The 10435-nt window shown below is 25.8% G+C and overlaps 9 protein-coding genes across 9 annotated transcripts; 6 read left to right on the forward strand and 3 right to left on the reverse strand.

Moving 5' to 3' along the window:
- Nucleotides 1-1033: 1033 nt before the first annotated feature.
- On the forward strand, nt 1034-1712 carry ENU1_086520 (splicing factor3B subunit 2, putative; the record flags this gene model as incomplete). The annotated part of the gene is made up of 2 exons (XM_008858882.1): nt 1034-1531; nt 1587-1712. 2 exons carry the CDS (start codon nt 1034-1036, stop codon nt 1710-1712), a joined length of 624 nt encoding a protein of 207 aa, XP_008857104.1.
- Nucleotides 1713-1828: 116 nt separating this feature from the next.
- On the forward strand, nt 1829-2452 carry ENU1_086530 (hypothetical protein; the record flags this gene model as incomplete). The annotated part of the gene is made up of 1 exon (XM_008858883.1): nt 1829-2452. One exon carries the CDS (start codon nt 1829-1831, stop codon nt 2450-2452), a length of 624 nt encoding a protein of 207 aa, XP_008857105.1.
- Nucleotides 2453-2939: 487 nt separating this feature from the next.
- On the forward strand, nt 2940-3626 carry ENU1_086540 (methyltransferase family protein 2, putative; the record flags this gene model as incomplete). Its single annotated transcript, XM_008858884.1, has 1 exon — nt 2940-3626. One exon carries the CDS (start codon nt 2940-2942, stop codon nt 3624-3626), a length of 687 nt encoding a protein of 228 aa, XP_008857106.1.
- A 61-nt stretch (nt 3627-3687) lies between these two features.
- Nucleotides 3688-4839, reverse strand: ENU1_086550 (hypothetical protein; the record flags this gene model as incomplete). Its single annotated transcript, XM_008858885.1, has 1 exon — nt 3688-4839. The coding sequence occupies one exon, from the start codon at nt 4837-4839 to the stop codon at nt 3688-3690; it is 1152 nt and encodes a 383-aa protein (XP_008857107.1).
- Nucleotides 4840-5057: 218 nt separating this feature from the next.
- On the forward strand, nt 5058-5433 carry ENU1_086560 (hypothetical protein; the record flags this gene model as incomplete). The annotated part of the gene is made up of 1 exon (XM_008858886.1): nt 5058-5433. The coding sequence occupies one exon, from the start codon at nt 5058-5060 to the stop codon at nt 5421-5423; it is 366 nt and encodes a 121-aa protein (XP_008857108.1). The 3' UTR covers nt 5424-5433.
- A 143-nt stretch (nt 5434-5576) lies between these two features.
- Nucleotides 5577-6197, reverse strand: ENU1_086570 (hypothetical protein; the record flags this gene model as incomplete). Its single annotated transcript, XM_008858887.1, has 1 exon — nt 5577-6197. One exon carries the CDS (start codon nt 6195-6197, stop codon nt 5577-5579), a length of 621 nt encoding a protein of 206 aa, XP_008857109.1.
- A 75-nt stretch (nt 6198-6272) lies between these two features.
- Nucleotides 6273-7142, reverse strand: ENU1_086580 (hypothetical protein; the record flags this gene model as incomplete). Its single annotated transcript, XM_008858888.1, has 1 exon — nt 6273-7142. The coding sequence occupies one exon, from the start codon at nt 7140-7142 to the stop codon at nt 6273-6275; it is 870 nt and encodes a 289-aa protein (XP_008857110.1).
- A 137-nt stretch (nt 7143-7279) lies between these two features.
- On the forward strand, nt 7280-9321 carry ENU1_086590 (hypothetical protein; the record flags this gene model as incomplete). Its single annotated transcript, XM_008858889.1, has 3 exons — nt 7280-7341; nt 7398-7645; nt 7709-9321. 3 exons carry the CDS (start codon nt 7280-7282, stop codon nt 9319-9321), a joined length of 1923 nt encoding a protein of 640 aa, XP_008857111.1.
- Nucleotides 9322-9516: 195 nt separating this feature from the next.
- On the forward strand, nt 9517-10219 carry ENU1_086600 (CDP-diacylglycerol--inositol3-phosphatidyltransferase, putative; the record flags this gene model as incomplete). Its single annotated transcript, XM_008858890.1, has 2 exons — nt 9517-9553; nt 9612-10219. The coding sequence occupies 2 exons, from the start codon at nt 9517-9519 to the stop codon at nt 10217-10219; spliced, it is 645 nt and encodes a 214-aa protein (XP_008857112.1).
- Between the last annotated feature and the right edge of the window lie 216 nt (nt 10220-10435).

Raw genomic sequence — 10435 nt, forward strand, 5'->3', positions numbered from 1 at the left:
CAATAAAACTCCTTATTATTGTAATTGATAACTCTAATACTCAAAAGATTTAATAAGATAATGAAATAATTTTACTAAAACTTCTAAATCTATTTAATTTCAAATAAATCCTCTTTTTAGTTGTTTATGTCTTTTTATCTTTTGTTTGAAAAACTATCAGGTTTTTACTCTAATTTTTTGATAATACAATATTAATATTAATACATCTTCTATATAAAACTATATAATCTAATAATGTATCATTGAAATAAGAGTCATTACTTATTCTTACTCAACACAAATTTAAATATAACTAACTTCAAATAATTATAGTTTTTTTAAAGCTTCTAGTAAAATATATTCAAAAATAAGCTTCTTATATAATAAACATAAATGTATATTTACCTAATTTCTATTTTTTTTTCATTTAGAAGTATAAATGACTAAATAATCAACTAAATACTAATTCAATGAAATTAATTAATTTAAAAATCAGTTTCTTTATTTTGTTATTTAATTACCATTTCACTGAAATTGAATAACTTCTTTAGAACAATATTTGCTATTCGTTAATTTTATTACTATGACAAACTTATTGCTTTGGAACTAGATATTTATAAAAACTAAAAATAGATTAACTGGAAGTTAATCTATTTTTAGTCTTAGTTACGATTATTAATTAAAATTAAATCCTGAATTATATTATATAAGAAGATCTAGACAAAAATAACAATACTAAATGATCTTATATTTGAATTAATTCTCCTTGAATAATACATAATTCTTTTTCTACTACATCATTAAAAAAATATTTCTTCTTATTAATTTTTTATATCTTATAAGTTATAAATGGTAAACAATGATTCTATTAAAACTAGTTATTACAATAAATTGAACAAAACAATATTAATCAGTTGAAGTACTTTACATTAAGAAACGATTAATAATAACAATAAACTCATCTTCCTTTATAAAATAACAAAGAAGTAAAAAATTATTTTGTTATATAATACAACAAAAACTAAAAATAAAAAATAAAAAAATCATTTGATTAATGTCAAAGCCACGACCCCCAAAGTCAGTGAGAATAAAACAACAGTTTGTTGCTGTAGCAAAACTTAAATTACTTGTTAAACATCCAGAATTAGTTGAGTTTCATGATTCAAATTCAAAAGAACCTGAACTTCTTCTTGAGTTAAAGTCATTAAAAAACACAGTACCAATACCACAACACTGGTGTCAAAAGAAAAGATATCTTAATGGAAGAAAAGAACGTGAGCCATATCGATTACCTGATTTTATTGAAGCTACAGGTGTTAGTCAATTAAGACAAGCATATCTTGAACGAGAAGAAGAGATGAAATTAAAACAAAAAATGAGAGAAAAAATTCGACCAAAGAATGTAGGATGTATTGATTATCAAATTTTATATGATGCTTTTTTTAAGAACCAAAAGAAAGGTTCTATGACGGTATTTGGTGATATATATTATGATGGTAAAGATGAGAATCAATATTATGGCACACCATTTAAATTATCATCAAAATTAAGAGTTTGTATATAATGTATTAATACTTAAAACAAAGGAATAATAATTAATTTTATAGAGTGCATTAGGAATGTTAGATAATGACACACCTCCATGGGCAGAAGCCATTAGAAAATATGGACCACCACCTTCGTATAGAGAAATTATACCACTTTTATATCAAAACAAAACACAGATACAATAACAGGATATTTCTTTTGAATATTGTTTGAATTTTTTTTCCTTCTCCATTAAAATTCTTTTTCCAAAAACCTTGAAAATTCAAAGAACTACAAATAAAACAGTGATTCTTCATTTCCAATGATCTTCTTATTACTACCACTTTTAGTATTTTCACAAGAATGTGTTCTCAGAGATATAAACTACTCAAAATTAACTAAACCAAAAAATGATCCATATCTTCTCTCTTATCCATTATATACTTTCCATTTTAATATTTGTGGACCTGTAGATGATGATGGTAATGTTGCAGTTGCTATTGCTGAAGACGTTACTTATTCACTTGGTAAATATTCAACTCAAGAACCATTTACTGATAATAATGGTAATGGTTTTAAATATGCTGGAGGGTCTAAAAGTAGATCTGGCAATTTATGGAGTTCATCCATTTATATAAAGTGTGATAATACAGTAGCAAAAGATATTATTCAAGTTTCAACTGCTGATTTTGATAAAGCCACTGTTAGTTTTGAAATTAGAGGACCTTCTGCTTGTATTGTTGAAGAAAGCAAAAAATCTCTTTCACCAGTTGCAATTATTTTTATTATTATTGCTGTAATTGTCTGTGTTATTCTTATTGTGTTTGGATCTTGGTGTCTTGTCAACTTTATTCTTGGAAAAAGAGGAATTGCTATTCTTCCATTATATAGCATTTTCCATAAACAACAAGATGCATTTGCCACTGAAAAAGCTAATTTAATTTAATTTCCTTTTGATTACAATTAATATTATTTTTTTTTAATTAAAACATTAAATACACTTAATATTCCTTTCTTTTTTTTTATTTAATAACAAATAATAACTTCATTTTTTATACTTTATCACAAAGAGAAATCTTCTTATATAATAAATAACTGATTTATCGTTTTGTCTTGGTTATTTGATAAGATATATAATTCAATGACTAAACATTTTTTTGAAACAAATTCCAAATCATTCAATCTCATGAAATAATTTCATAAAATAAAAAATCTTTTTTTTATTTTATAATTTTTTAATAACAAAAAATAACCCTAAAATTTTGAGTTATTGTATTTTTTAAGTTCTTGTTTATTAATTATTGATTCCATATGACTGTATTACCTGAGAAGATATTTAGTTTGTTTGATTTAAAAAACATTAATGTAAAAATGAATGTACTTTAAAGAACAAAACAAATAAACCAATAGAACGACATGAAGAAAAAGCACAAATGTATTGGGATAAATTTTATTTAAAACGAAGAGGGTTTGTTGCCTCTTCAAAAGAAAGAAATTGGATGTGTAGAGAATTTAAAGAAATTGTGTATGATCCAAGAGATGATATTGATGTATTTGAAATTGGGTGTGGTGTTGGTAATTCTATGGTACCATTATTACGTGTTAATCCATCATTAAAGTTTTATGCATGTGATATTGCACCAAAAGCTGTTGATGCTGTAAATGCAGATGAATATCTAAAAGGATATTTAACAGCATTTGTACAAGACATCACCCAACCTATTCCAACCAGTATAATGACAGATTATTCTGTTGATTACATTCTCCTTGTCTTTGTTCTTTCTACTATTTCACCATCAATGTTTAATCAAACATTAAAAAATCTTGACAGAGTTTTACGACCAGGTGGAGTTTTCTTTTTTAGAGATTATGGAGAAGGTGATATGAAACAAGACATTTTTGAAAAACGAGGAAATAAACTTTCAGAAAGATTTTATTTAAGACAAGATGGAACAAGAATTTATTTCTTTAGTGAAGAAGAAACTTCAAATTTTTGTAAAATGCTTGGATATGAGTCAATGGAACAAAAAATGGTTTGTAACACAAACATTAATCATAAAAAAAATCTAACTATGGTAAGAAAATATATTCAAGCCAAATGGAGAAAACCATTAAATTAAAGAATCAAATTTTATTACAAAATTTGTAACTAATAATTTATTGATGATAATAAACTTTCTTTTATTTAGATACACAAATACAAACTATTCCTAATAAAAGAATAATAGTAGCACCTCCAAAATATATAAAATTTTTCCGTCCTCTAATCTCTTTGAAAACTATTATTCCCCAAAGAGCAGAAAGAAGACCAGGTCCTGCACAAATTAAAGGATATGAAACAACATATGGAAGATTTGAATTTGCAATAAACCAACACACTTGGGCAATTCCCCACATTGCTCCACTAATAATTCCTGGTAATATTGTTTGTTTAAAGATAAATGGTTTATTACGAAAAATAATAATATATATAATAAAATATAATGTTGATGCTAAAAAAATCCCTACAAAATGACTAAAAACATAATCAACACCATTTGGAGAAGAAAGTCTATTGTCTTGTAAGTATTTTGATGGGTTAAAAGCTGACCCAAAAAGAATTCCTGCAATTAAAGAACAAATAACCCCAACAACCATTTGTAAATATTTTGGCATTGACTTTAATAAAAGGGATATTGGAGACTCTTTTTCTTTTATTTTCTTATTGTTATATTCTTCTTTATTTTCTGATTCAATAAAATTTTCATCTTCAATAATGATTTGGGTCGTTGAATCTTCATTGATTTCTTCATCATCAGAAACTAATGTCTCATCTAGCTCATAACTATTTTGACTTGTTGTTTTTTCCTCTATTTTATGTTCAGGTTTAGGTGATGTTTTAATTAATGCATATCCAGGAACAGAGCATCCAACTAATACTGCACCAACACAATTTAACCAGAAAATTTTGATATTTTCTTTGTCTGAATTTAATCCAAACCATCCAAATGTTCCTGTTAACCATCCCATAACCATATTAGCCACTCCCCAAATTCCAGGTCCAAGAGAAAGACCAATTAGTTGAATAATTGGTATACAAAATAAATTGCCTGTACACCAAATCAACCCTCCTAACATTGCAAAAGGCTCAAATATCACTGGTCCATCATTTAAAACACCATTGAACAACATAGTAAATATCCCAACAAGAAGAATACCAACACACATTACCCATTGAAAAAAGATGCCATCACCTGTAGGAAATTTTTTTGTAACAGTAAAATTACTACCAAAGAAGAGAACAGCAATGATCACACAAATATATCCAAGTAAAACATTTTTATCATCAGTCATAAGTGATAACAAAGAGAAATGAAATAAAAAAGTGAAAGAAATGTTTTTTTTTAATAAGACTAAAAATTGTATACTTATAAATAAACTAAAAATAAGAACATAAACCATTCAATTATTTTTCAGCCCATTTGAGTGCAAGGGATGAAATACCTGGTACAGCAAAGAACTCTTCTGAACCGGCTTTAATAAGAGCCATTAACCAATTGAAGATCCAAATAATGAACCAGATGAAACCAATAATTGCACAAATAATACTAAAGATAGTGGAAACTACACTTCCAGCTGCACCGGCAATAGCAGCAGCAATAACTAAAACAACCCACATAATACAATATATAATTCCCCAAATAATGGCATTTGCAGCATGTGCTTTACAATATATGTTAGTTTTTTCTAAAACAAAAACAATAATTCCTCCAATAAGACAGAAGAATTCAGCAAGAAAAGCCTCTACAATAACAGGTAATCCACAAGATGTAGTTCCAGTTTCGGACATAACTGAAATTTTAAAGATGAAACTTGTTTTTATACAAGATAATCTATTAATAGTACCCCATTGCATAATTTTTACAATTTTTTATTAAAACAAATTTATCTGAGATAATTTTATCTGACTTTCTCTTTTTTATGTCTGTAATTTATCCCTTTTATAGAAACTTTCCTTTCATTATAAAAACAAATAAAGAGACATTCTTTGTTGTTTAGAGACAGTGATTGATAAAAAAAGAAAGAATAAATTAATTTTGATATTCAGAAGTAAAAAATCCACCCCACTCTACTATACACTTCCCAGTTGGACGAATGCGTGGTGTTACTTCATTAATTTGTTTTATTGTTTTTGATTTAATAGCCTGAGTAAGTTGAGAAGAATTCAATTGTTCTATTGCAACAACAACACGATGATATTGTTCAAATCCATCTACATGAAGTGGGACAAATTGGTTTAATGATTCAGGAGAAATGATGGTTAACAAAGTAAATGGTTTTTCTTCCATTTGTAAAGTCCAAGTAGTGATCATATCATTTTCTTCAACAACACTTAATCCCATTTTTTCCATTAATAGAGTGAATTGTTGTAAATATGATTTACGAGTTAAAACAAATGTTTCTCCTTCAAAATGAACTGATGGATCAAGACAGTCACTGTTATAAAATAAATACAAATAATTTTTACCATTTATTTCAATTTTACCCCTTCCTGTTTTATCAGTTAAATACATTCCTTTCCAGATTATTTCATTTTTATTCTTCTCTGGTTGAGGATAAAAAGGTCCTTGAGCAATACCATGAGATGTTTTTATTTTAGCAGTGAAAGATGAAGTAATATTTGGTTGATCATAGAATAGAATCCAAGACATTTTAACTTTAAAACTAATTAAGAGTTCTTTTAATTTTTTCAAGTACCTTGTATCATCAAAGTAAGAACTTAAGACTTATTCAATTAATAACCTACGAATAAAGAATTTTTCTGATTTTTGATTAGTGTTAGTTTGTATAAATTTTGAAAAATTGATTAAATATGTTGATTTCCAAATATTAAGCGTATATGTCTTTTTTTTCTTATTCTCTAAATACTTTTGAAACTCTTCTTCTATTTTTGTTGATTCTTTTTGTCTAAATTGAACCCATTTATCTTCAAAATACCACCAATGAACTTGACTACTTTTATCTGATTCATTAGCTTCATGACATGGTAATTCTTCAAGTATATCTTCATTGGTTTTAATAGAACTAGAACTTGATGAATATGATTTGAATCCTATTGAAGGTTTGCTAAGTTTCTTTGAATTATTTAATTTTTTATCATCATTATTACTTTTAGGCTTCTTTTCTTCTTCATCCTCTTCATCCTCTTTATTCTCTTTATTCTCTTTTACTATTTCTATTTCTTCACTTTCTTTTACTTCTTCTATTTTTTGTCTTTCTATTTTTAAAGATGATTTTTTGGTAAATTTCTTTTTTTGAGATTTTCGTTTTTGGTTTTCATTTTCATTTTCTAATTTTTCAACTTCTTTTGTTGAGTTAGTATTATGAGGTTTTTTCTTTATCTCGTAATCGCTTTCACGAAATCTTATTAAAGGTTTTCCTTTACAAGCTCTCATAGGTTGTGTTCTTTTTCCACTTTCTCTAAATCTTTTTCTTTGTTCATGTCTTATTCTTTTCATTTCTTTTTTCATATCAATAATGACGGTATCCTCTTTGTCTTCAGCCACAGTTGTATCATTTTTTTGTTGATCAAGGATTGTCGTTTCGTCTTTTTTTTCAATAAGAGTTGGTTCATCAATAATACTAGAACTGTTCATTTTGGTTTGTTTTCAAACCCATCTTTTTATTTCAAAAAATTTAAAAAAACCAAACTATTTTATTATTAAAAATTATATTTCTATTATAATAATATTATAATAAAACTGATAAAAATTTTAACTAACAATTTAGTGTAATGTTTTCTCGAGGTGAAAAGAAAGAAGATAATTCTAAAAGGTTTAATGAAAAGAAAATGCAGTTTGTATGTCTAAGTTTATTTATGTTATTACATAAAATGGATTTTTATTTTTTAGTTCATTGGCTGTTATTCTAGAAACACCACAAAAAGATTTACAAGTTCATTTAAATGCAATGAGAGATGTTGTTGAAATGTTAGTTTGGGGAGACAAACATAATACTGGGATTATTGATTCATTTCTCGAAGACAATTCATTTTCAACAATTATTGAAATTGTTAAAAAAGGAAAGAAACCAGCATTACTTCAATTTTTACAATGCTTTGCAATTTTAGTTGAAAATATTAAATCCACTAATTTTCTTTGTTTGTTAATAAAGACTTAAGAATAACAATATCTCTTATTTATTCAAATATTTACTTTCATAGATTTCTTATTAAGTCAAAACACAATTGAAACAATATTGTCATTCCCTATTGATCGTAATGATGAGGATTTAATTTCTCCTTATATCTCTATGCTTAAATCTATTTCATTAAGACTTACTGATGATACTTTACAATTCTTTTATAATCATCAAAAAAATACATGTCCAATATTAAGTGAAGCAGTTTCTTTATTAAACCATAAAGACTCTATGATCGTTTCACATTCAAGAAATATTATTCTTCAATTTGCTGCATTTACAAATGATAAAGCATTTAATGATTATTATATGTCATATTCACAAAAACATTTTTATCCACATCTTGCTTCATTAATACTACCTCATATCCATTCACTTCCACAATCATTACAATTATTAATTGATGATATATATTTTATTTCTGATCTTTTAACTCTTCCTCATCCATATCCAACAATGTTAACATCTTCATTATTTGATAATTTAATTTATCCCCATATTCTTCCTTCATTTATTTCTGCTTCAGCAACTACTCCAAAAAAAATTGATTCATTACAATTTCTTATTCATTTATACGAGTCTAAATTCCCAATACCTTTCTTATCATTAATTTCACATTGTTTATTAATTCCTCTTCTTCCACAAGGTCAATATAATAAACTTTGTGATTATATAGTTAAAATGGTTCAACAACAAAATGGAATGGAATTTCATTGTCTTATTACTTTATTACTTCAAATAATTCAAACTCCACCTGTTTCATTATTAAGTCGTTCATTTCTTTCAAATCCATCACAATTATCAGCACCTGCAGCTTTATTATCAATTCTTGAAGATGAAAATTCTGATGATGATCCATTATTTGGAGAAGAAAGTACTAAATTAAATGTTATGGTAGATATTACTATGTGTTTTCCATGGTTATCAATGAAATCTGATACTAAATGTTTTGAAACAAGTTCACGTATTATGGGAGATAAACAATCATTTAATAGTGAAGGAAGTGTTTATGAATTCTTAAAAAATACAAGTAAAATGAATAGACTGAAAGTAATCAATTCATTAGTTGAGTTTTGTATTAATGATGCACAACAATGTTTACCATTATGGACATATTCAAGAACAATGAAAATTATTAAACATATTGGGTGGTGGGGAAATGGTAAATTAGATGATGGACTAAATGAACTAAAACAAAAAGTTATTGAAAGTTATAATAAAAGTGAAAATGTTATTTCTAAGTTATATCCAAGACTCAAACTTGATCAATTCGAATTATTATGGAATAATATTACTACTTCATTAGAAGATATTAGTATTGAATATGAGTTTGGTGATGATATTGATAAATGGAAAAATCAACAACGCATTTTTATTGAAAAGAATTTTAGTAAAAAACAAAAAGCATTAGAAATCTATTATGTTATTGCTTCTTGTGTCATTAAACGTAAATTATATCTCCTTTTTACTAAAGGAGAAATTACTAAAATTGATTCTATTTATTGGGAAATTAAAAATGAACAACAACCACAGGAGTCTACTAAAACTTCATCTAACCAACAAGAAAATCAAGTGGAAGATATAAAAGATGATGACAACATGAAAACAAAAGAACCTAATGAAGTCTTAAAATAAATAAACCAAAAATCAAATTAATTTTGTCTTAAGAAACAAAATACAAATTTTATGTTTATTTAAAAAAAAATAGAATTATTAAAATAAAAATTTTAAGAAAAATGATGTGGTGACAAAAAGTGATGACGTGGAAAAGAGAACTTGAAATAAAGAAACTAATTGGTTATCTTCCAACAAGTTAAATAAAATTTGAATATGACAAGTATATTTTTATATTATGCTAATATTTGTGGTTTGATTCATTTTTATTTATGTTTTTCTTTTAAAACAATAATATAAATCATAAATAGACTATGTTAGAATTGGTGTTTTAATGATTGCTGTTTTCTTTGTGTTTAAAGCCCCAATTACATTTATTATATGTTATATTATTTCAGCCTTATGTGATGCTGTTGATGGTAATTTAGCTAGAGCATTTAATCAATGTTCTAGACTTGGGGCAGTATTAGATATGATTACTGATAGAGCAGGAACAACAATATTAATTACTGCATTAGCTGTATTATATCCAACATATGCCCCAATTTGTTGTTTAATTACATTTATTGATATTTGTTCACATTGGACTCATATGTATACTTCATTAATTAAAGGAGGTGAAAGTCATAAAATTTGTTCTAACCCAATTTTACATTGGTATTATACTCGTTCTGTGTTATTTACTCTTTGTCTTTGTAATGAAGCTACTTTTGTCATGTGGTATATTAGATTTTTCGCTCAAACTAATGAGTATAAATGGATTATTGAAGGTACTCCATTCTTATGGTATCTTCTTAATACATTATTAATAATCTCAACTCCACTGTGCATCTTAAAGAACTTAATTAATATCGTTCAATGGTATGAAGCTGCTAAGGATCTTGTTGATTGGGAGGTTCAACAAAATAAATCAAATTAATATTTTAAATTTTATTTTTTTATTATTTTAGAGAATAAACGTGACAATGACATTTAACTAACTTTAAAATAACTTTTTTATTTTATATTTTTTGACTAATGAAAGATATGAAAATCAACTACATTATGTCTTTAATATTCCTAATAATCAAATTCAAGAAACTTTTAAGTTTTTATTATTAATTAAGAAATTTATTTTTTTTATGATTTTTTTAAT

This window comes from Entamoeba nuttalli (genome assembly GCF_000257125.1).
Source record: "Entamoeba nuttalli P19 unplaced genomic scaffold asmbl_3927, whole genome shotgun sequence".
NCBI classification, from domain to species: Eukaryota; Evosea; order Mastigamoebida; family Endamoebidae; genus Entamoeba; species Entamoeba nuttalli.